Below are 20,526 nucleotides of genomic sequence, written 5' to 3'. Positions count from 1 at the left end.
ATGATACAAAACGCTACGTAGGAAGCAATTACAGGACAATCAATGATTTCCTGGAAAGAGTTGAGGACGAGGACAATTGGCGCAACAATCGCGACAGTGGTGGAGGCCGTGGTAACAACAACAGGAATCACAACAACGATAACTATGGGAATAATGCATACCGCAATCTTGGCAGCAATAACAATAATGGTTCGGACCGTAATAACAATCGGTACAATGCAAATAATAACAGGAATGACAGAAACCAGTATCATACTAACGTGATACGGGCTTCACAGAATAGTAATAACGCCAGAGGGTGTGATCAGCCGCCTCAGCAGTATCCGGGGAGCGTATCTGCTGGGACGAGACAGGGAAACCATTAGCCGCGCCGGTGAGGGGCCGAGCGGGCGTGGAGAAATTTTGGCGGCCCAATAACAAGAGAAAACCCAGGTGTCGCCGTTATGAAAATTCCGTATGGAATAATCAACGGCGGGAGAGTGTGCCAGTGTTAAGAGAAAGGAGTGCGCCCACAAGTAGTAGATCAGCAGTATACACGGCAGTAGGTAGTACATTCACTGTCAGTGAGAACAATTTAAGTAGTGTTCCGGAAATCGATTATAAAGTGGCAGCTGTAATACCCACAGCGGAACTGGAGATTGAGTTTAAGAATGGTTCGCAATTGTTGAGAGAAGATCAGATGTCGGATAAAACGTCCGTCATCGAGCGAGGGGATGCAGAGAGGGATGAGGTCTGGTTAAGGCAGTTCGGTCGCTTATACGACGAACTAAGAGATTATAGGGGCCTGTACGGGAGAAGTGTTTATAGGGAGCGCGGGCAGGATTTGCCGCGTCTCGTCCCACAGGAGGATAGTAGTTGTGAAGTGATAGAAAGTTCTGGCCCTAACCGGCAGACTTTACTAGAAATAGTTGATGTTAATGGGGAGCACGAGCAAGATGCGTCGTGTTTCGTCCCGCAGGAATTGAATGTTGAAGTAGTAACGGAAAGTTCTGGCCCTAACCGGCAGACTTTACCGAAAGTTGTAGTGGTAGAAGTAGCCGACCCATCCGACGCAAACCTCCAGTTTAAATATTGCGAGAGTATTAAGGAGAAAGATTACGAAAATTTTAGTGATAGCCGGACACGATTGGTGGAAAAGCACATAGATTACAGCGTGTATGAGGTTAGAGCTGACGTTATGCGGTCAGACGGTAGCAGTGTGGGTTGCGCAGATCCAGAGGAAGTAATTTCAGATGCGACTGGGCACATTCCTCCAGGTAGATTGGCAGATGAGATCAATCTGACCAAAGAGGAATCAACGAAGGTGACAATTAGTGAATCGATAGCAAAGCAACACTCACTAGTTGACGAGTTACAGGAAAAGGTTTCGGTATTGGAGGCGAAGCTACAGACTAAGCCTCAGGACAGACGTGTTGAAATTAAAACTGTATGTGAACAGAGGCTGAAAAAGCCGCCAGATAAACCGGATTTAGGATCTAAGCCGGATGTTTTTTTCTGGAATGACCTGGATATAGACGAGGATTTACTGTGGGAAAATAAAGAAACAGTCGAGGACAAGTGTAGACAGATAGTAGTGTCTGTTAATATGCACGACCTACAACTAAACGTGTTGATTGACACCGGTGCAGAATTGAGTGCTGTATCTGGGAAAATATTTGAGTTACTGAAAGACAGACCTGGCATCGTAGTTATGCCAGTAACAGGAGTGAAAATTATCGGTGCTACTGGGAAGGCCAGTAAACCGGTCACAAAACAGATTTTTGTCAACTTCGAGATATGTGGGGCACGATTTGAACAAGAGTTTGTCGTCGTGCCAGACTTAACTACGGAAGTAATTATCGGGTTAGATTGGCTATTAAAGTACCGTGCAGTGATTAACTGCGAAAGCAAAACGTTGACATGTACGTCCCAAGATAAAACAATAGTAGTTAGTTTTGACGAGGCAGGAGACGGTGTGCATAGGCAATACCAGCCTATACACATTGTTAACTGGCCGGATGGTATTGACGTAGGTATGAATCTGAACTACTGTAATGTGAAGAATCTCGGCATTGACAATAATGTAGAAAGTGAATTGGAAAGTATTGTAGAAGGTGTGTCAAACGTAACACACGAACAAAGACGAGGCCGACTTTCCCGTACCTACTGCCATCACAACCATAGGGCATGGGGCAAATATGAAGCAGAATTTAAGAGAATTATGAACACCTTGAGACATGAATCTACGGGATTTTCTCCAGAGGAAATCCTGTTGGATGACAGAAGTAAAAGTTTAGTGGAAGTGATAATCAAATTCCCTCCACCGATTGACATTAGTATTGGTGTGAAAAAGATCGTTTGCGAGAAGTAACGAAGCTAAAAGCTGATGCTCGCATACGTCGTCATGACGCTAAAGCGCGTTTTGCTAAGTTTGCAATCGGAGACTTAGTACTTGTAAAAGCTCATGAGAAATCGAGCGAGATAGACCATGAAATCCCTAAATTTAAGTTTGTTTATAATGGACCATATAAAGTCATTGGTATACCTCACACAAATGCTTACGGAATATTGTAGACTTGAAATTGTACCAACCAAGGATTGATTAGTACCACAGATAGGGTAATTTGCACAGTATGTAGATATAGAGTGTAAGATTTAAGGATGTGCCATGTGGCGATGCTTTTGCCTGACCTAGAGGTCATTAAAGAAGTTGTAATTAATAAGTAATTTATGTTGATTAAATGATTTAAGAGTTTCTGAATATTAATCAATTTAAAAATCCAAGCTGCTATTTTAAGTTTTCAGCTGAGTCACAGTAGATTAAGCAATGTAAATATGATTTTGTAACTAGCTGTAAGATTCCATAAATATGTGATTTACTAGTCATTGCCGATGTACTTAGACGCTGTTTTAAGTTTCAGGCTAATACATGCGTGTGATGATGGACAGTGTTGAGTTATCCACTGTGATAGTGTTTATGGACTCCTTGAGATTACTCGGGAGTGAGTTTTTCCGAAAGAATTCAGTGGAACGGACGTTCTGGAAACGCCGTCACAAGGGCGAGTGAGATCAAGCGTGCCGCACACGCGGGCGCAACAATACTGGCGAGGCGAGCCGCTGTCGGCTCTTGTGCCGCTGTTGGCTCTTGGGCCGCTGTCGGCATTCTTTGTACTTGCGAGTACGGAAGGCGGAATTGTTTTTCTTCCTGGACAGCTGAAAGAATTCTACTGTCAATATTTATGTTTTTTTCGATCTGATGTGTATTATTTTCTTGTTTAGCGTTAAGTAGATTCTCGTGACGATAATATTAATTATGAAAAGGTTATATAAAATGTGTAGTCTATTTAATTATTTATTTGCGTATTTTGATCTACCTGGTTTTATGACCATGCAATCTAATTAATTTTGCAAATAGTATTCCATTCCTCATAGTGTTACGAATTTTAATGATTTTGGAATAGCTAAACCATTTTCTATATTTTCTATGAATTTTAATATGTTGTCAACCTGTTTTATTTTGTGCAAGATGACAGAGTGGAATAAGATTAGGAGTGTCTCCACTCAATTATTATGGTCTAAAAATTGATTTATGATTAATTAGACGAATGCTAAACTTTTGATGATGTTTTGAGCATATGCATTTCCGCTGTTTCTTTTTTGGGACATTTTCTGAGTCTGTTTACGTTACACGAACATCCTCAGACAATGTGGGGCACGTGTAACGCCGGAAATGCATATCCTCCTATTTTCATCTATTGTACTATTATTTTTTTCCTTGTTTTGTTACCTCAAGATATGACATTTCTGTCTCTTTAAATATTGTAATTGTTTTACTGTTTGTATATATATATATATATATATATATTTATGCACTTATGTCGATGTATAATTGGTTTGTTTCGTAAATATTATTTGTATTTTTACGCTGGGTCTTGCCTAGGGAAAACTGCTATCGAACGATTACATCGATGGGTCGTATGAAGAATCAAAGTGTGTAGGATCTTTGGGAGTGTTAACTCTGCCGCGTGGAGCGCGGGCTGAGCAGTCGGAGTCTGGCTGGTGTAGCGAGTGGAGCAGGTGCGTGGTGTGACGCTCCCGCGAGTTGCCGCGCTTTCGGGGTTTGGCAGCATGTAATTGCGCTCGACTTGCGATGATAGTTTCTGACATGGTGTCGCGGACGGGAAACATTAACTAGCGCACATCAAGAGCCCGTTTCGTCTGGTGACCGTGTCGAGAAGAAGGCGCGCCAACATCCAGCTTCTGCAACAGCGACGGCCGACAATGAGTGACTGTCGCCACCTCCTCGATCGACGGCTTCAAACCTTCAATCAACCAACAAGGAAGACTAAAAGCACGTAAAGTTTCAGAACTGTATGGCAGACCTCAGCTTTTCAAATTGTTCCATTTGCCTCGCAAAATTACAGCAACTTAGCATGAACCTTTGTTGCTCATTGTCCCAATTGCATTGCCAAGCAGGGTCCCTTCCTTTTCCGAAATGAACCCGAGTGTCGTTGAAATTCAAACGCCAGCATAATTCCATTTCACTGCTTTAATTTCAAAGTTCAGTTAAAGTCTCAGAGCTGGCTACAATATTCAGATTACACAAGCACGAATTAAGAGTGCGAGCTTTGTTACCGTATTTTAGCTTACCTGTGACTGCAGCTCAGCCTGGTACGTACTACATTTTACTATTGTTAATTGTTCAGAATCATTTAATTCAAGATCAAAGTTAAATCTCTTATTTCTAAATTGCATAGATTCAAGTAGCTTTTGAAACGATTGTTGAGGTAGTCCAAGACTAACTGTATTTTACTGAATTTCGATGTGCTTCAGAAAGAAAGCTCACTATTAACTTCAGTCACTAAATTAACTTTCGATTTTCTGGTTTTATTAATTCTTTTGCTAAATTAAGTCAGGATGTAGCGAAATTTATTACTTCTGACAAACTTTCAGTTTTCACACTACACGTGTCAACCTTCAGTTGCCACGCTTCTAGTGCTAATTATATGTGTAATAATCTTTCTTTTTCAGTTACTATAGTAATTGTCCTTAGGACTGGCGACCGTGATTTCCCCAAATCTCAAATACCTAATTACCGCTACTTAATTGTTAACGTAACGGCTGCACATTTACCTTCTTTATTAACTTTACCCCTTTTCAAAATTAATTTCCACCAGTTTCATTAGCACATTTCCTTTCATTTAGATGTAACCCTTTCCTCCCTCTTTACCGACAGGTTAACTTCGGTGACGATTGCTTTTCCAAAACTCCCATTAGGTACACGCGGTTTCATTTTTCACTGTCATTAAGGTCGATAAGTGAGGGGGAGGTTACATACTCTCATGGCATATTTACTGTTCCTTACAGTTTTCCAAAGAAACTTTCATCAAAATTCACATGGGAGCAACCCCGTGCAACTATCTGCTGACTAAGGTGTATGAGTCATTACCCCTGAACTAAGATGGTGTGAACACATTTTTCAGAAAACGTTGCAATGATAACTGACATCCTGCTGTCCACTGTGGTCTTCTCTGAGTACCATATTTTAAAAAATCAAGAGAGTGCAAGACCTTCAGTTTTATGATAGATTAATTGGGTCAAATAAATGAGTTTTTACATAGTACATGAAATTCTATGAGATTTCTGTCTCTAGGTTTAAGTTCTAGAAAGTGCAATTGCTATTATGATCTTCTATCTGTAAGATGGAAAGAGAAAGTTGAAGGGTTAATACCGAATCTCTTCCACCTGTTTAGTAATACAGGTGCCTGAGGATTATCACAGATCTGCAAATCAGTGAGTATGTTGCAAATCAGATTAAAAAGAAATCTGTAGAACGTTATCAGTAGTTTCAGAAATATATAGAGAAATGTTGAACATTCTTAAATAAACTCCACATGCATGAAATAATTTTCTCATGTCTTTATGTTTTGAAAAATTTGGCAAAATAAGGTACTCAGTGAATTATGTAACATAAATTTTAACTTCAGCCTTTATGTGCAGCATGATAAAGAGCGCATATATACTTCAAAGTAAAGTAATAAGCGACTTCTGAGGTAATAAATGCATTTGAAGCATAACTACTGAAGTCATTCAAATAAAAGCCACATGTTCCAAATATGAAGAGCTACGATTTTACATTTAAAGAGGTAATTTTTCAATATTTCAATAACTGTTCCTTAAATGTACTAATTGGAATTTCTTCTAATTCTAAATTTATTTCTTACCTGTCTTGTCGTGCTTGCTGTGCCTTTTGTATTGTAGTTATCTGCTGAGCAATAACTGATAACACTTCAATGTCAATCCTGTTGAATTCATCAAAGCAAGCCCAAGCTCCTGAACTGTTAAAATCAAGCATTTCAAGATATTTTTTAGTCTGCATGTATGATTAAATGATTGGGTTATAGGGTGATGGATTGCCAGTCTACCAATTTTGAAATGTGTTACCTTGCAAGCCCTTTGAAGAACTTCCCCATAGCCATATAGTCAAGCTGATCTGAACAGTTAAACACAACACACTGTATAGCAAATGCTTTGGCCAAGTCCTGAAAACAAATAGTTAAAATACATAGTTTCACTAGGAATGCTTGGTTCCACAAACAAAAAACTTCTTGCATGCCTAAAGTAAATTAGTTTACAGTACTGACAATATACATTACTGAAACACACAGTTAATATGTAAGGAAAAGTGTGAGTTCAGAATTTCCAGCAAGTTACCTTTGTTGTTTCTGTTTTGCCAGTGCCTGCAGGTCCTGCAGGTGCGCCACCAAATTTGAGATGCAAAGCACCAGTCAGTGTGAGGTAACAACGATCTGTCAGGGGTGTAATCACCAGCCGTCCACTGTTGCCAAGGTATTCATAACCATACTGGAATTCTGCATTGACAGCACGCACCTTGAGTTGGGAGTCATCTACCCAATAATACCTGTGAAATTCCATTATTTCTTTAAAGACCCGCCAACATATTTTAATCATTTTTCTATGACTATGAGTACTCAAAAAAAAGATGGTTACTACACAAAACAAAGAAAAATTGGTTACTGAATTAAAAAATTAACAAACTGAGATGACTGCACATTTTAGAACACACAGAAATAGGATTTAAATTTGAACCTTTACATATACACAATTAGACCCTTATCTGAATAAAATTTAATATTTGTTTTCAAGTTGCAGCAAAATGTAGCACACTATACGTATAAGAGGTGATCAAAAAGTTTCTAAAAGGCCAAACAGTCCAGAACCAATATGGCAATCATGCAAAATCATTGTGAAGACTGAGGCAATCATCTCATTGACACACTGGGTTGAAGATATCCATTGGCAAAAAATCGATTCCTGCTGTGTGAAGACTGCTGCACAACCTCATCTGGCAGGAATTGTTGACACATCAAGGCCATTTTTAAGGGACCAAAGGCGTGATGCTTGCATGGGGAGAGATCACAACTACAGGAGGGATGCTCGAATGTCTCCCACTTGAGTTGGTGTAACTGTTGCATTAAGCCATCTGTGATATGGCGATGTATAATATGATGCTGCAGCAATGCTTGGTGCACCATTTCTCACAACATGCTGCTCCATACACATCCTTCATTCTCTGATGGGTATCTACCAAAGTATGCTCTTCGGCAGCCACGAAAAGAACAACAGTGCACTGCTTCTGTGTGGACACTTTGGTAATAATCTCACCATAGTTCATGTTTCCACAGTTACTGCATGCATGTTGGAAAGACACAAATCTTACACTAATCCCTTGAATACCTGTCGGTGTTTATATACTCACGCCGGAGTCATGCTATGTTGCATATACACTGCAGCAATGCTCTCAAATGGAAACTTTTTGATCGCACCTGATAGTTTTGTCACATGATTAGGTTATTCTGCACTGTTATGCATTTCAAAGAGTAATTCTGACACAGCTGTTATAAATGGTACATAAGGTATGTATTTTAATAACTTTGTTATTTGATTTCTGGCTACAGTATAGTTAAATTACATGTAATCTTATATATGTACCTTATATATGTAAATGTCTTTTGATTTGTTTTTGTTGTAGTTTTACTGGTCCTCTTGGGCCTCTTATCTCCATAAGCAACTTGTGTATTGCCTACTGGCCATGTCAATTTACACACTAGTAGTGCATACGTACAAATAAAGGCAAAAAAATAATACGTACAACATATTACTCACACAGTCACATTTCCATGCATATAAATATCATTACAATTAAACATAGCACAAGAGCCTGATGGAATCCCTATCAAATACTACACTCATTTCACAGCTGAATTTTCCCCTATGTTAAGTATAATCTTTCATACATCTCTCGAACAAAAAATCATCCCCAGTAGATGGAAGGGCAATCCATTTACACGAAGGTAGCAGAAGTGGTCCACAAAACTACTATCAAATGTCCTTGGCATGTGTTGCATAATCTTAGAAGATATTCTGAGTTCAAATGTAATCAGGTATTTTGAACAAAACCAGCATTGATTTTGAAACCATAGATTATGTGAAACCCAACTCACACTTGTCTCATGACATACTGAAAGCCAAGGATCAAGGCAGTCAGGTAGATGCAATATTTCTCAAAATCTGAAAAGTATTCGACTCAGTACTGCACCTATTCCCATTATAAAAATTATGATCATATGGAGTATCAGACAAAATTTGTGACTGGACTGAGGATTTCCTGGTAGGGAGGGTGCAGCGTGTTATCTTCACTGGAGAGTCATCGACAGATGTAGAAGTAATGTTGTGTGTTCCCAGGGAAGTGTATTGGGTGCCTTGTTGTTCATGTTGTATATTAATGATCTTGTGGACAATATTAATAATAGACTTTTCACAGATTAGGGCAGTTGTTTATGATGAAGCGCAGTCTGAACAAAGCTGTACAAGTATTCAGTCAAAAAATCATTAGATTCCAAAGTAGTGTAAAGACTGGTAACTTCCCTTAAATGTTCAGAAATGCAAAACTGTACACTTCACAAAATGAAAACAACATGGTATCCTACCTAGCAATAATAATATGAAAAGGAGACATTATTTTGTGACATTCTTTTTGTTGTGCCTATCTGTCACTCAGCATCTCCACTATATGGTGAGAAGCAATGTTCTTTTCATAATATCGTTACATTCAAACATGGATTTTCCATAGTATCCTATCTGTCAATTCATACAAATATCTGGGTGTAACACTTAGTAGTGACATGAAATGGAATGATCACTTAGGCTCAGATGTAGATAAAACAGGTAGCAGACTTGGGTTTATTGGTAGAATAAAAGTGAAATACAATCAGTCTATCAAGGAGATTGCTTACAAATCACCTGTGTGACACACCCTAGGTTAGCTTAAGTCTGTGGGACATGTACCAAATAGGACTAGAAGGGGGTAATACAGAGAAGGGCAGCATGAATGGTCAAGGCAGCATGAGTAGTCACAGGTTTGTTTGTCCCATGGGAGTGTGTCAGAGAGCTATTGAAAGAACTGAACTGGCAGGCTCCTAAAGATATATGTAAACTATCAGAAGATAGTCTAGCAACAAAGTTTCAAGAACTGGCTTTAAATTACTCTTGGTATATACTAAACCCCCATATATGGCTCCCAAAGGGATCATGAGGACAAGATTAGATTCAATGCAGCATGCACAGAAGTATAGAACAATTATTCTTTCTGCATTGCACACATGAACGGAACAGGGAAAAGCCCTAGTAATTGATACAGTGGGATGCACCCACTGCCATGCACCTCACAGTGGTTCATGGAATGTAGATGTAGCTGTAGATAAAATAACACTACTAAATTATGAAGCTATGAGGGTTGTACCAAAAGTAAGGTTCCCATATTTTATACAAATAGGAGACATTGTTTATTGTTATTCGTTTATACGTCATTGAAAAGCTTACACTTTTGTCTATTTTTCAACATAATCTCCATTTTTTTCGACACACCTTTGAAGATGGTGCTGCAGCTTTTGTATTCCTAAGCTGAAGAATCCCACCAACCCATTGAGAAAGCGTGTGACCTCTGATCGGACTTCATCATCGCTCTTGAAGCATTTGTCACCTAAATATTCCATTAGCTTGGGGAAGAGGTGATAATCACTGGGGGCCAAGTCTGGGCTATACAGGGGATGTGGATAACAGTCCACCCAAATTTCTTCAAAAGCTCCTGTGTTTGACGAGCGACACGGGGCCGAGTTTGTCGTGAAGAAGCACTACTCCTTCCACCAGTCATCCTCAATGGCGATTCTGAATTGCTCACCAGAGTTTGGTCAATGTTTCACAATATCTGCCAGAGTTTATTGTCATCCGAGGTTGCATGAAATTGATGAGGAGTACCCCTTTCTGATCCCAAAACAGTCGCTATAAACTTTCCTGCCGACTGTGTTTATTTGAATTCCTTTGGTGGCGGTGAATCGGAGTGACGCCACTGACAAGATTTTTGCTTTGTTTTGGGGGGTGTAATGAAACACCCACGTTTCATCTCCCATGACGATAGAGTCCAACAACTTCTCCTTGTTGCCTCCCCCCTCACATTTTTGAAGAAACTTGCGAGAACAGTCAAGGCGTTGCTCCTTGTGTCTGTCAGCCAGCATCCGGGGGACCCCGTGAGCACACACCTTATGCAAAGTGTATACGGGGACAGGGAAAAAAAATTACCGGATTATTCCCAGATTTCTCCCGGATATCCAATTTAAAAAATATGCTTCTTCCCGGGCGAAAATACAATTTTTCTGTGCTAAGTGGCAGTAAGTTTTCCGTAGATTTTCCCTCGGAACTGTAAAACTTATCAATCCTTTGAATGGTTAACATTTTATACAATCGCATAGAACTTCCCGGAAAAAAAAGAAAAGACGGGGCAAAGAAGTTTTGGAGAGACTTTTAATTTAAAAAAAAATAAAATAATAAAAAGGAGAGAAGTTTTGGAAAGCCCTTTGACTTGCAGCAACATATACACTGCATATTACGAAAGTATAAATTCGAATTGCACCAAACACAGCGCGTTAGTTTCCGGAGCGTTGAAACCGAGGTTGCAATGCCCTTTTGTAAGCGAGTCATATCTCAAGCCATGAGATCTCGTCAGCCGATGACAGCAGCTATTCAGAGCACAGGACACGTGTGATAGTCAGCCAATAGCAAGATCACTGGTTACATAGTGCGAACACGCAAGAGGAAAAGTTAACGGTTTACATTAATGTACACAGTACCGTATATCTACAAGAAAAGCTAAGCTTTCACATATAATGTTAGTCTCTATGATTAACACGCTACAACAGAAGCTAAGCTTTCACATGTAATATTTTTTTTTTTTGTGTGTGTTACACTTTAAGACACATCACACAAATGTGCCAGTAAATTTAAAATTATGACATAAATGTCTCGGCTCGAAATTCTTGTAAGTGGCTGGTCCTCAAACTGTTCAGTTTCGAACGCTCTGTGATTTAGATATCCATCCCACTTTCTCACATGTAACATAATTCATGTTGCGTAAAAAGAAATTTACTTTGAAAATAACGCTTTTCTAACCACCGTTTGCAATACTATCCGGAGACTGTTAGAAATAGGTTTGATTTACCAGTTGCCAGAGAGCGTCAGAAAACAGGCATTATTGTGCGTGAGCAACTGCAGTGGTGTAGGAAGCCCATATGTTTGTGTGTATAAAGCACTAAGAGAGCTTACATTACACCATAAAAGAAACGGTGCATCAGAGGATACTCCAAAGAGCATCGGAATTTCGTAAACCATACTAAAATGCATAATTCGGCTTAAAGTGCAAATTGGCTTTTTCCAGATTCACAATGAAGTAGGTCCCATCTGATATTAAGCTTTTCAGTGTGGTTTTTGGGATGTAAATTTTCTTGGAGTACCAGTGCTCTACGATCTCATTTTTGGTTCTTTATTACCGCATAATGCCATATATGGCAGATGATGATAACGCGCACTTGAAATTCAGTGAACAGTTGGAACTAGCCAATACTGTAGAATGAAACACTTCATTTCAAATAAAATGATTGCCTTGGCGGAAAGATTAATAAAGCCAAATTTCTTTAGCAAACTTGCAAAAATAACTTCACTGTTCTGCAAGGCGATTAATGCTTGACTGCTACTAACTTGGAAATAAAATCAGAAAACTGTAATTAATAATATATTTTTGCCCTCTGTAATTATGTGAATGTATTTTAATTCACTTGATAGCTCCTGGCCACAGAAATCCGTTTTGTTTTCATTTGACGTGGGAGCTGTACACGAAGAGAAGCAGCGAAATCACTTAACGTAAACACGGGTCACGTGGAGGTTAACCCGCTCCCCACGACAACTCTGTGCAAGCATGAATCTGGCAGCTAGGGCGCACAGGAAAAATTTTTCTCGCTTGTATCTGGCTACTTGCTGCTACTACCAATACAGCTAACAGCCAAACTTCAAGTAGCGGGAGAAGGTACTGCTTATACGCGAGTCATCGACCATTCAGTTTGAATGAGCTCGACTCAGCTCTAAATAAGTGCAAAGTTGGAAAAGCAGCAGGGGTAGATGACATACGAAGTGAACAGATCAAGAACTTTGGTCCAGGCGCAAAGTGCTGGCTACTTGAGCTAGTGAATAATTGTGTCAAGAGTGGCAGGATACCAAAATCTTGGCGGAAAGCAAAAATTACAGCTATACATAAACCAGGGAAAGACCGGGATGACCCCAAAGGCTATAGGCCAATCTCCCTCTTATGCCACCTGTAGAAGGTATTGGAAAGGTTGATCCTCCAAAGAATTACAGAAGGCTTCCAAAGGCGGCAGATAACAGGAGCGGTGTTTATAGATCTTTCAGCCCCCTACCACACTGTCAACCACAGACTCTTGTTGCTGAAGCTATACAACCTCACCAAGAACTACAAACTAACCTGTCTAATTAGAAATCTTCTGCAGAACCGAAGATATTTTGTGGAATATCAAGGACAAAGAAGCAGATGGAGGCAGCAGAAAAATGGGTTGCCACAGGGCAGTGTATTGGCACCCACCCTCTTCAATATATACACTAATGACCAGCCGTTACCAGAAGGAACACAAAGCTTCATATGTGCAGATGACCGAGCGATCACAGCACAAGATCACAGCTTTGAGAGGGTGGAGCGGAAGCTAACTGATGCTCTGAAAGAATTTACTGCCTATTAAAGGGACAATCAATTGAAATCAAATCCTTCTAAGACCCAGACCTGTGCTTTCCACCTCCGAAACAGACAGGCTACTAGAACCTTGCAGACAGATTGGGAAGGAATCTCTTTAGAACACTGCAAGACTCCAAAATACCTCGGAGTCACTCTGGACCGTGCTCTTACATATAAGGAACACTGCTTAAAAACAAAGCAAAAAGTGGCTGCCAGGAACAATGTGGTTAGGAAGCCGACTGGAACAACATGGGGAGCTCAGCCAGACACAGCGCGCACATCCGCATTAGCCCTCTGCTACTCTGCAGCTGAATACGCTTGCCCAGTATGGTGCAGATCTACACATACAAAGAAAGTTGATGTTTCTCTGAATGAGACCTGTGGAAAAACTGTAAACTGTACTGCTTATCCGGCATAGCCCCCCCCCCCCCCCCCCCCCCTCCCCGCCGGACATCCGAAGAGATACAGCAGCACGGAGTGAAATGAAGAAGGCATTGACATACGAAGCCCACCCACTACATGGCCACCAACCGGTACAGCAAAGACTTGTGTCTAGAAAGAGCTTCCTTCACAGTACAGAACCACTCACTGACACTCCACATCAACACTGGGAGAAGGGATGGCAGGTCAGATGTCAGCATCTGGAGGAGTGGCTGATCCCGCAAGAAGTTCTTCCCCCAGGCCACACAGAGAAATGGTTCACATGGAAATCACTCAACCGCCTGCATTCTTCTGTCACAAGATCCAAGAGTAATCTGGAGAGGAGGGGCTTCCAGGTGGACTCTCTCCAGTGTGACTGCGGAGCTGCCGTGCAGACATCAACACATCTACTACAATTCACATTACCTCCAAGTGTGTGCACCATGGAGGACCTCGTAAACGCTACACAAAGTGCACTGGACGTTGCAAATTTTTGGGCATCCACTGTATAGATTAAAATTACCTTATGCTTGACAACACAATCTGTGTCTAATCATTTATTTCATTCTTGACTAGTTTAATTTATAAACCATAGTGTATGTATGTATGTAGTAATGTATCTAATAGTTTTTTTTATCTAATGTATCTAATATTTTTTTTTTTTTTTTTTTAGTTGCTTCTGACACAATAAATAAAATAAATAATACGAGAGTCAAATGCGCATGCGCAACAGACCGCTGGCAATTGGTCAAACGAACCTAATGTGAACAGTTGTGACGTCATGCTCATAGCAAGCAGTTTATTGTTACGAAGAATTATAGTCTGCACCCCACGGCCTTTGACATATTTTTGCTATTTGCAGACGCTTGTGCGTGGACAGTTTTTTGTTGTTGTAAATTGCACATGTCTTTTGCCATTAAAGTTTTATTTTTTTCCCTCTCGTTTATATTTTATTGCTGCAGTATCATTCTCCAGTAGCAGGATACAATAACATTCTTTGCTAGAGAATCAATTCTGCAGTCAAAATTACAAAAATTTAACTGAAAGCTAAAACAATGAAAAATTCCCAGGTTTTTCCCGGTTTTCTCCCGGATGAAAAAATTCCTGGGTTTTTCTCGGATTTCCCGGTTGTCCCGGGTCATATACACCCTTTTATGATAACACAACGTTTCTGTTAAAGTTCTTTCAATTGTGCCATGGGAAACTTCAGGAATGCATTCAACAAGTTCATGGACAGTGACCCTCTGATCTTTGAGCAGCTCACTGTTGTCCTTCTGGACAATTGCATCTGAAATTGGTGGTCTTCCACTCCGTTCATCATCGTGAATTTCCATGTGACCCTCAGCAAAAGTCCTGCACCATTTGTGGAAATGCTGAACAGACATGCACTCTTCACCATAAACCTTAGTCAATTGCCAGGCAGTAACTTTCTTGCGTGGAGAAACTGAAGTACTGCTCGAACCTCGCACTTGGCGGGAATGGCAATCAACACTTCCATCTCTGACAGCTGCCAAGCCAACACTGAGCAATGTAGCAAATCACGGACGGACGGGCTCGAGAGTGGGGGAACCACTGCGCATGGCACTGTTGTCGGATTTAGCCTAGTACCTTCCCTCGAGGCTGCAGCTCATTGGGAATCTTACTTTTGGTGCAACCCTCGTATATACACATTATCTAAATTTAGGAGTTGCTTGATATCTTGCCACAAAATATAACATTACAAGAAAAGGGAAAAAGTAAAGATAATAACTATTAGTCACCTCAAGAACCCAGATTAACATAATTAATAGGTATTTAAGAATATTTATTGTACACTTATTTATCTGAACTTACTCTTTATTCTAATAATTGATTTTTGTCTGTTTCAAGACTATTTTCAGATTATCTGCTATTTACTACTGCAGTTGCAAGAGTCGAATGTCATAAAAGGGAAGAAGTAGTTGAGAAGAGAATGAAACTGGATGGTAGTCTTTCCCCAATCTTGTTCAGTCAGGATACTGAGCAAGCTGTAAATGAAATCAAGGTGAAATTTGGAAAGGAAATTAAAAGTTCAAGGAGAAGAACTGAGTACTTTGGGGGCTGATATCATATTTATTATGTAAGAGACGGCAACGTATTTGGGAGAGCAACTGACTGGGATGAATAGAGCCTTGAAAACAGATTACAAGATGAACATCAGCAATTTTAAAGGAAGAATAATAAAATGTAGTGGAATTAAACTGAGTGATACTGGGGGAATTAAATTAGTAGTCCTTCAGAGAGTCCCCAGTCCTCTCCAGTGGTTCTTATGAAGAAGGATGGCACATGGCATTTCCACATCAAGTACTGACAACTGAACAAAATCATGAAGAAAGAAATCAATCCATTGCCAAGCTGTGATGACACCCTGGACTGCTTGAATGGACTAAAGTATTTCTCTACTATGGACATGCAGTCGGTTACTGGCAAATCGAGGTTGATGAGGCTGATATAGAAAAGACTGCCTTCATTAGCTCCTGATGGTCCCTACAAGTTTCGTGTTTGGAGTACATAATGCTCCAGCCATCCTTGAATATTTGATGGACAACATGCTTCAACACATTAAATGGATGATGTGTCTTTGCGATCTTTATGATACTGTCACCTTTTTTCAAATACAATAACATCTACGCTATCTGATAACTGTGCACTCAAATTGCAGATCTCTGCCTCAATACAAAACAGTACCTCTTTGTCACCCAAGAAATGAAAATCTTTGGGCACCCAGTGTATGGTGATGGAATCTGTCGCAGTCCAGAAAAAATAAAAGCTATCACAGATTTTCCAACTCCTCAACACATTCCTGATGCGGTTTTCTTAAAATGTGCTCATACTGCTGGCGATTCATAAAGGACACCTACACCCAGGCTTGTACTTCACAAGAACTACTGTCAGGAGGCACCAAATTTTCCTGGAACAAGATGCAAGATAGATATTTCTTTGCTAAAATCTTCTCCAGTCCTAGCATTGTATGACAAGAATGCTATGTTTCTAATGGTTTTGGAATTGGTGTAGATTACGCTTCCAGAGTACTTTCCAAGTCCAACAAGAATTGCTCTACAACTGAGAAAGGGTGCCTTGTAGTTGTTTGGGCCATCAACAAGATACAGTCACATTTATTTGGTAAACCATGCACTGTTGACAGATCACCATTCTCTATTCTGGATGACTAGCCTGATAGATCTAGTGGATCAACTGGCGAGATGGGCACTGAGGCTTCAGGGGTATGACATCACAATGGTATACAAAAACAGAAACAAAAACAAGGATGTTGAATACCTTTCAAGGAATCAGGCAGCAGAACGCAGCAGCATGGATGAAAATTCAGTCATCACTGCATTAAATGACAGCATTGTTGGACAGAGATAAGATCAAGCACTGCTGAAAGCCATAGAAGCCTTTAAGAATAAGGAACCAAACAAAGGAACTGGAACTTTGTATAAGAGGAACTATGATCCAATATGGTGGATGTGGTTGCTCATCATCCCAGCTCATCTATTTCAACGACACTCCAACATTTGGACTTCACAGAATCAGGCACAGGAACCACTGGCTAGGTCTCTAACAGTCTGTTAGTGACTACAAGAGCAACTGTAAGGAATGCCTATGGCAGAACCATGAGCCAGTTACCTCCGGTGCATACGGTACCAATCTCATCTGCAGTAGGGCCATTCCACCGAATTGGAATCAACCTTTCACAGAATTTTGTGAATTAAAGAGCATTGTGCTCTCATTCGAATATATAGCTAAAAGAGTTAGTCTACAGGAATTGTGAAACAAACCCTGTCGTCCAGGACCGCGTGCCACGAAGGGCACAGATTCACCATGAGATGGGGAAATTGACAGGCGTCTATTGTCTATTGAGGCCTAAGCATTGTAGTGTGCGAGTGAGACAGAAGAGGACCTACGTTATACGGAAACCCAGTACAAGCCATTTGTGGCCAAGGAGACATAGCAGTGTTAAATATGGCGGACCTAAGATCGACCATAGAGGGAAACATTTATGAAAACTATTTAATTATGTAGTAATGCAGGGAATCAAACCACAGTAATTTTAGTCTGCCATCCCCCATAAATTTTCATGGTGAACCCAATAAAACTTGAATATTGATCATATCTAGGATTTACTGTTTAAGTGAAGTTAACAAGTTTTGTAACAAAGACCTGAATGCTAAAATCTGAATGCTTTGGTCAATCTTAACGATCGACATTTCATATAAAAGCACATCCTTAAAATGACAAACATTGTAAATATCAACTCTGTAACTTTGTTTAAAAGACATAGTAAATTTAAATTACTGGTATTTACATTTGAGCATCAGTTCATCATTTCCTCCACACAAAACACATTGAACGATGACAGCATGACACCTTATTGAGTCATTAGGTAATAGAATATTTGTTGTAAAGTTTAGTGAATAATAATTACTTTTGTACTGTAGGGAAGATATTCGGCGCATGGGAAACATGGCCGGGGATGGACAGAGACAGTGCTGGTCGAGTCACCAAATGGGGCAGTTTGGATTGAGATGCAAAGTGGACAGTCCGTCTTTACGCAAGTAGGAAGTGAAATGACTTAGAAAATTTCACGTTGCATGGTATCACGATACTTAAGTCTCTGAACAGTGAGCAGCCACGCACCTGGTGTGAACTCTTAACTTTTTGTGTAGGTAGCTTGTATTTTGCAATGAGATTGTGAATGATCAAACTATGTCAAAGGGGTATGCACTCGAGTGTAACAGTAACTCTAAATACGACCACTTTTGCTATTAGTTTGCTTTCTGAATAAACATTATTCTAACATTTATCGGTCATTAATTTAATTCCCGATATTATTATTACTATGATTATATGTTATGTTAACTTTGTATTTCGCAAACTTGCCATCAGCCAGACAATTTAATCAAAGGGTCACAAGTGTTGAATTTAGGGTGTGTAATGCAACACGTGCAGTTGAACCCCTAGATGAGTTTGAGCCAAGACATTTCAATGAAGAGGAACCACATGTGAGCCTGAACATCTTTGGGATGCACCGACTACCTCACCAATTATGCTGTCACTAAAGCTGTGCCAACAGCCAAAACTCCACAAATTGCGAAGTTCCCCATCAAAGACTTCACTTTGAAGCACATAGCACCCCATGTGATGATCTCTGATCGTGGACAAGTTTTGCAGTTGAGACTAGTATCAGACATAATTTCAAGTTGTGACGTCATCCACAGAGTGATGGTATCTACCATCCACAGATGAATGGTCTTACAGAAAGCTTTAATAAGACATTTGAAGATCTACTCCTGATGTATGCTGATGTCAAACAGAGAGACTTGGATACAATACTGCCTCTTGTGATATTTGCATACACCACAGTGTCCATTGTGACAATTACATTCAACACAGCAAAGCAGAACACTAGAGGCTTCATACCGTTCTTTCTGCAATTACAAAAATTTACTTGAGTATGGGAAAAGGGAAAATGTAGAAGACACACATACATAGTTTTCCTATGTCATCTGGGACAACAAGGGGTGACATTAGAAGATGTAACTGCATGTTTCAGAAACTTATATGATACACAAAAAAGTACATACAATGTATAAGGGCATTACATAACAAAGGCACAAGAAGAAGAAAGACTAGCCAATGATGAAGCAATAGCTGGAAAAGTAGTACCAGTAAAAGTTTTATTGATTCATACATCACTTTTACAAGGATAGTGGACAGGCATTTATCTCCTTATAGGTCTCGTTTGACAAGGATGGGACAGGTAGTTGGCCATGGACTTATAGTAGGAATCATTTTGTCATATGCCTAAAGTAATTAAGGGAAACCACAGAAAACCTAAATGAGGATGGCTGGATGAAGACTGGAGCCTCCACTCTTCTGAATACAAGAATAGTCTGTTCAAAGCAGTGCTACCTCATCTGGTTCATCCCTAGCATACAATACTGTTCTGCAAAGAAGTTATTTAATACTGTAAAAGGATAGTGCCACCCTGTTCACCGACTTCTCTCTCCCATCACAGCACGCGTTAAACGCATTATATACACATTGTTTCATACTGTAACACTACACACAATATCAGGTGACATCAGGACCATAGCAATGATATTTGGTTTTCGTTTTGCATGCAGCAACTTCCCATTTGTAGACCTGAAACACTGAGTCAGTATCTCTCTATAACAAGTCAGAAGCTGCGCTCAGAAAAAGAGTAAGATATTTGTATTTTACATTGAATAGCTTTGCGAGTTACTTTTTCCACAAAAGAAAAGAAGAAGGAAAAGCACAGAGTGAAACTGTATGTGCAATGACAGATATTGTATTATTGTTATTATTACCTGTCTTACAGTTTATACCACACTCCTACTTTGTGCTGTCTAAATAATATTTCAATGTATAGAACATAGTGCTTAACAATTTACACAAGTTTGCTTTAATCTTCTTGCACAATTTAGTGTATAGTTTTATTCCTTCACAGAAAATGCTGTTTTCAGTTTTAGGTTTATTATTTCTTGGTAAATGTAAGTTCAGTCTAGATCCTGTTCCTTCATCATGTACAAAGTTGTTTGTGCAGTAATTATTGAAAAAAATTGGTTCAAATGGCTCTGAGCACTATGGGATTTAACATCGGAGGTCATCAGTCCCTTAGAACTTAGAACTACTTAAACCTAACTAACCTAAGGACATCACACACATCCATGCCCGAGCCACGATTCGGACCTGCGACCGTAGCGGTCGCGCGGTTCCAGACTGTAGTGCCTAGAACTGCTCGGCCGCCCAGGCCAGCTATTACTGAAATTATTTTTGATTTATACCACTGATTGGTAAATGTACTAACATGGTATAGTTTATGTACCCAAGTCAAGTCAATTACGATTTTTTGTTCTTCTTATGGTGCTTTTCTGTTGTCTGAAAATTGTGTTCATATTCTGTGCATTTGTTCCCCAGAAAAGAATTCC

At 39.9% G+C, this 20,526-nt stretch overlaps 1 protein-coding gene across 1 annotated transcript in view; it reads right to left on the bottom strand.

Moving 5' to 3' along the window:
* The window catches only part of LOC126417029 (dynein axonemal heavy chain 1-like), a gene marked incomplete at its 3' end in the record, with an annotated part of 951,942 nt that overhangs the window by 609,951 nt on the left and 321,465 nt on the right, over positions 1–20,526 (bottom strand). Inside the window, exons 23-25 of the mRNA XM_050084920.1 lie at positions 6,694–6,901; positions 6,424–6,521; positions 6,204–6,317 (exon numbers count right to left, since the gene is read on the bottom strand). Of these exons, the coding sequence (XP_049940877.1) occupies positions 6,204–6,317; positions 6,424–6,521; positions 6,694–6,901 (420 nt within the window). The remainder of the gene's footprint in view (positions 1–6,203; positions 6,318–6,423; positions 6,522–6,693; positions 6,902–20,526) is intronic.

This window comes from Schistocerca serialis, chromosome 8 (genome assembly GCF_023864345.2).
Source record: "Schistocerca serialis cubense isolate TAMUIC-IGC-003099 chromosome 8, iqSchSeri2.2, whole genome shotgun sequence".
NCBI classification, from domain to species: domain Eukaryota; kingdom Metazoa; phylum Arthropoda; class Insecta; order Orthoptera; family Acrididae; genus Schistocerca; species Schistocerca serialis.
The sequence above is the reverse complement of the archived record's forward strand: the minus strand, read 5'-3'. Positions and strand labels throughout refer to the sequence as shown.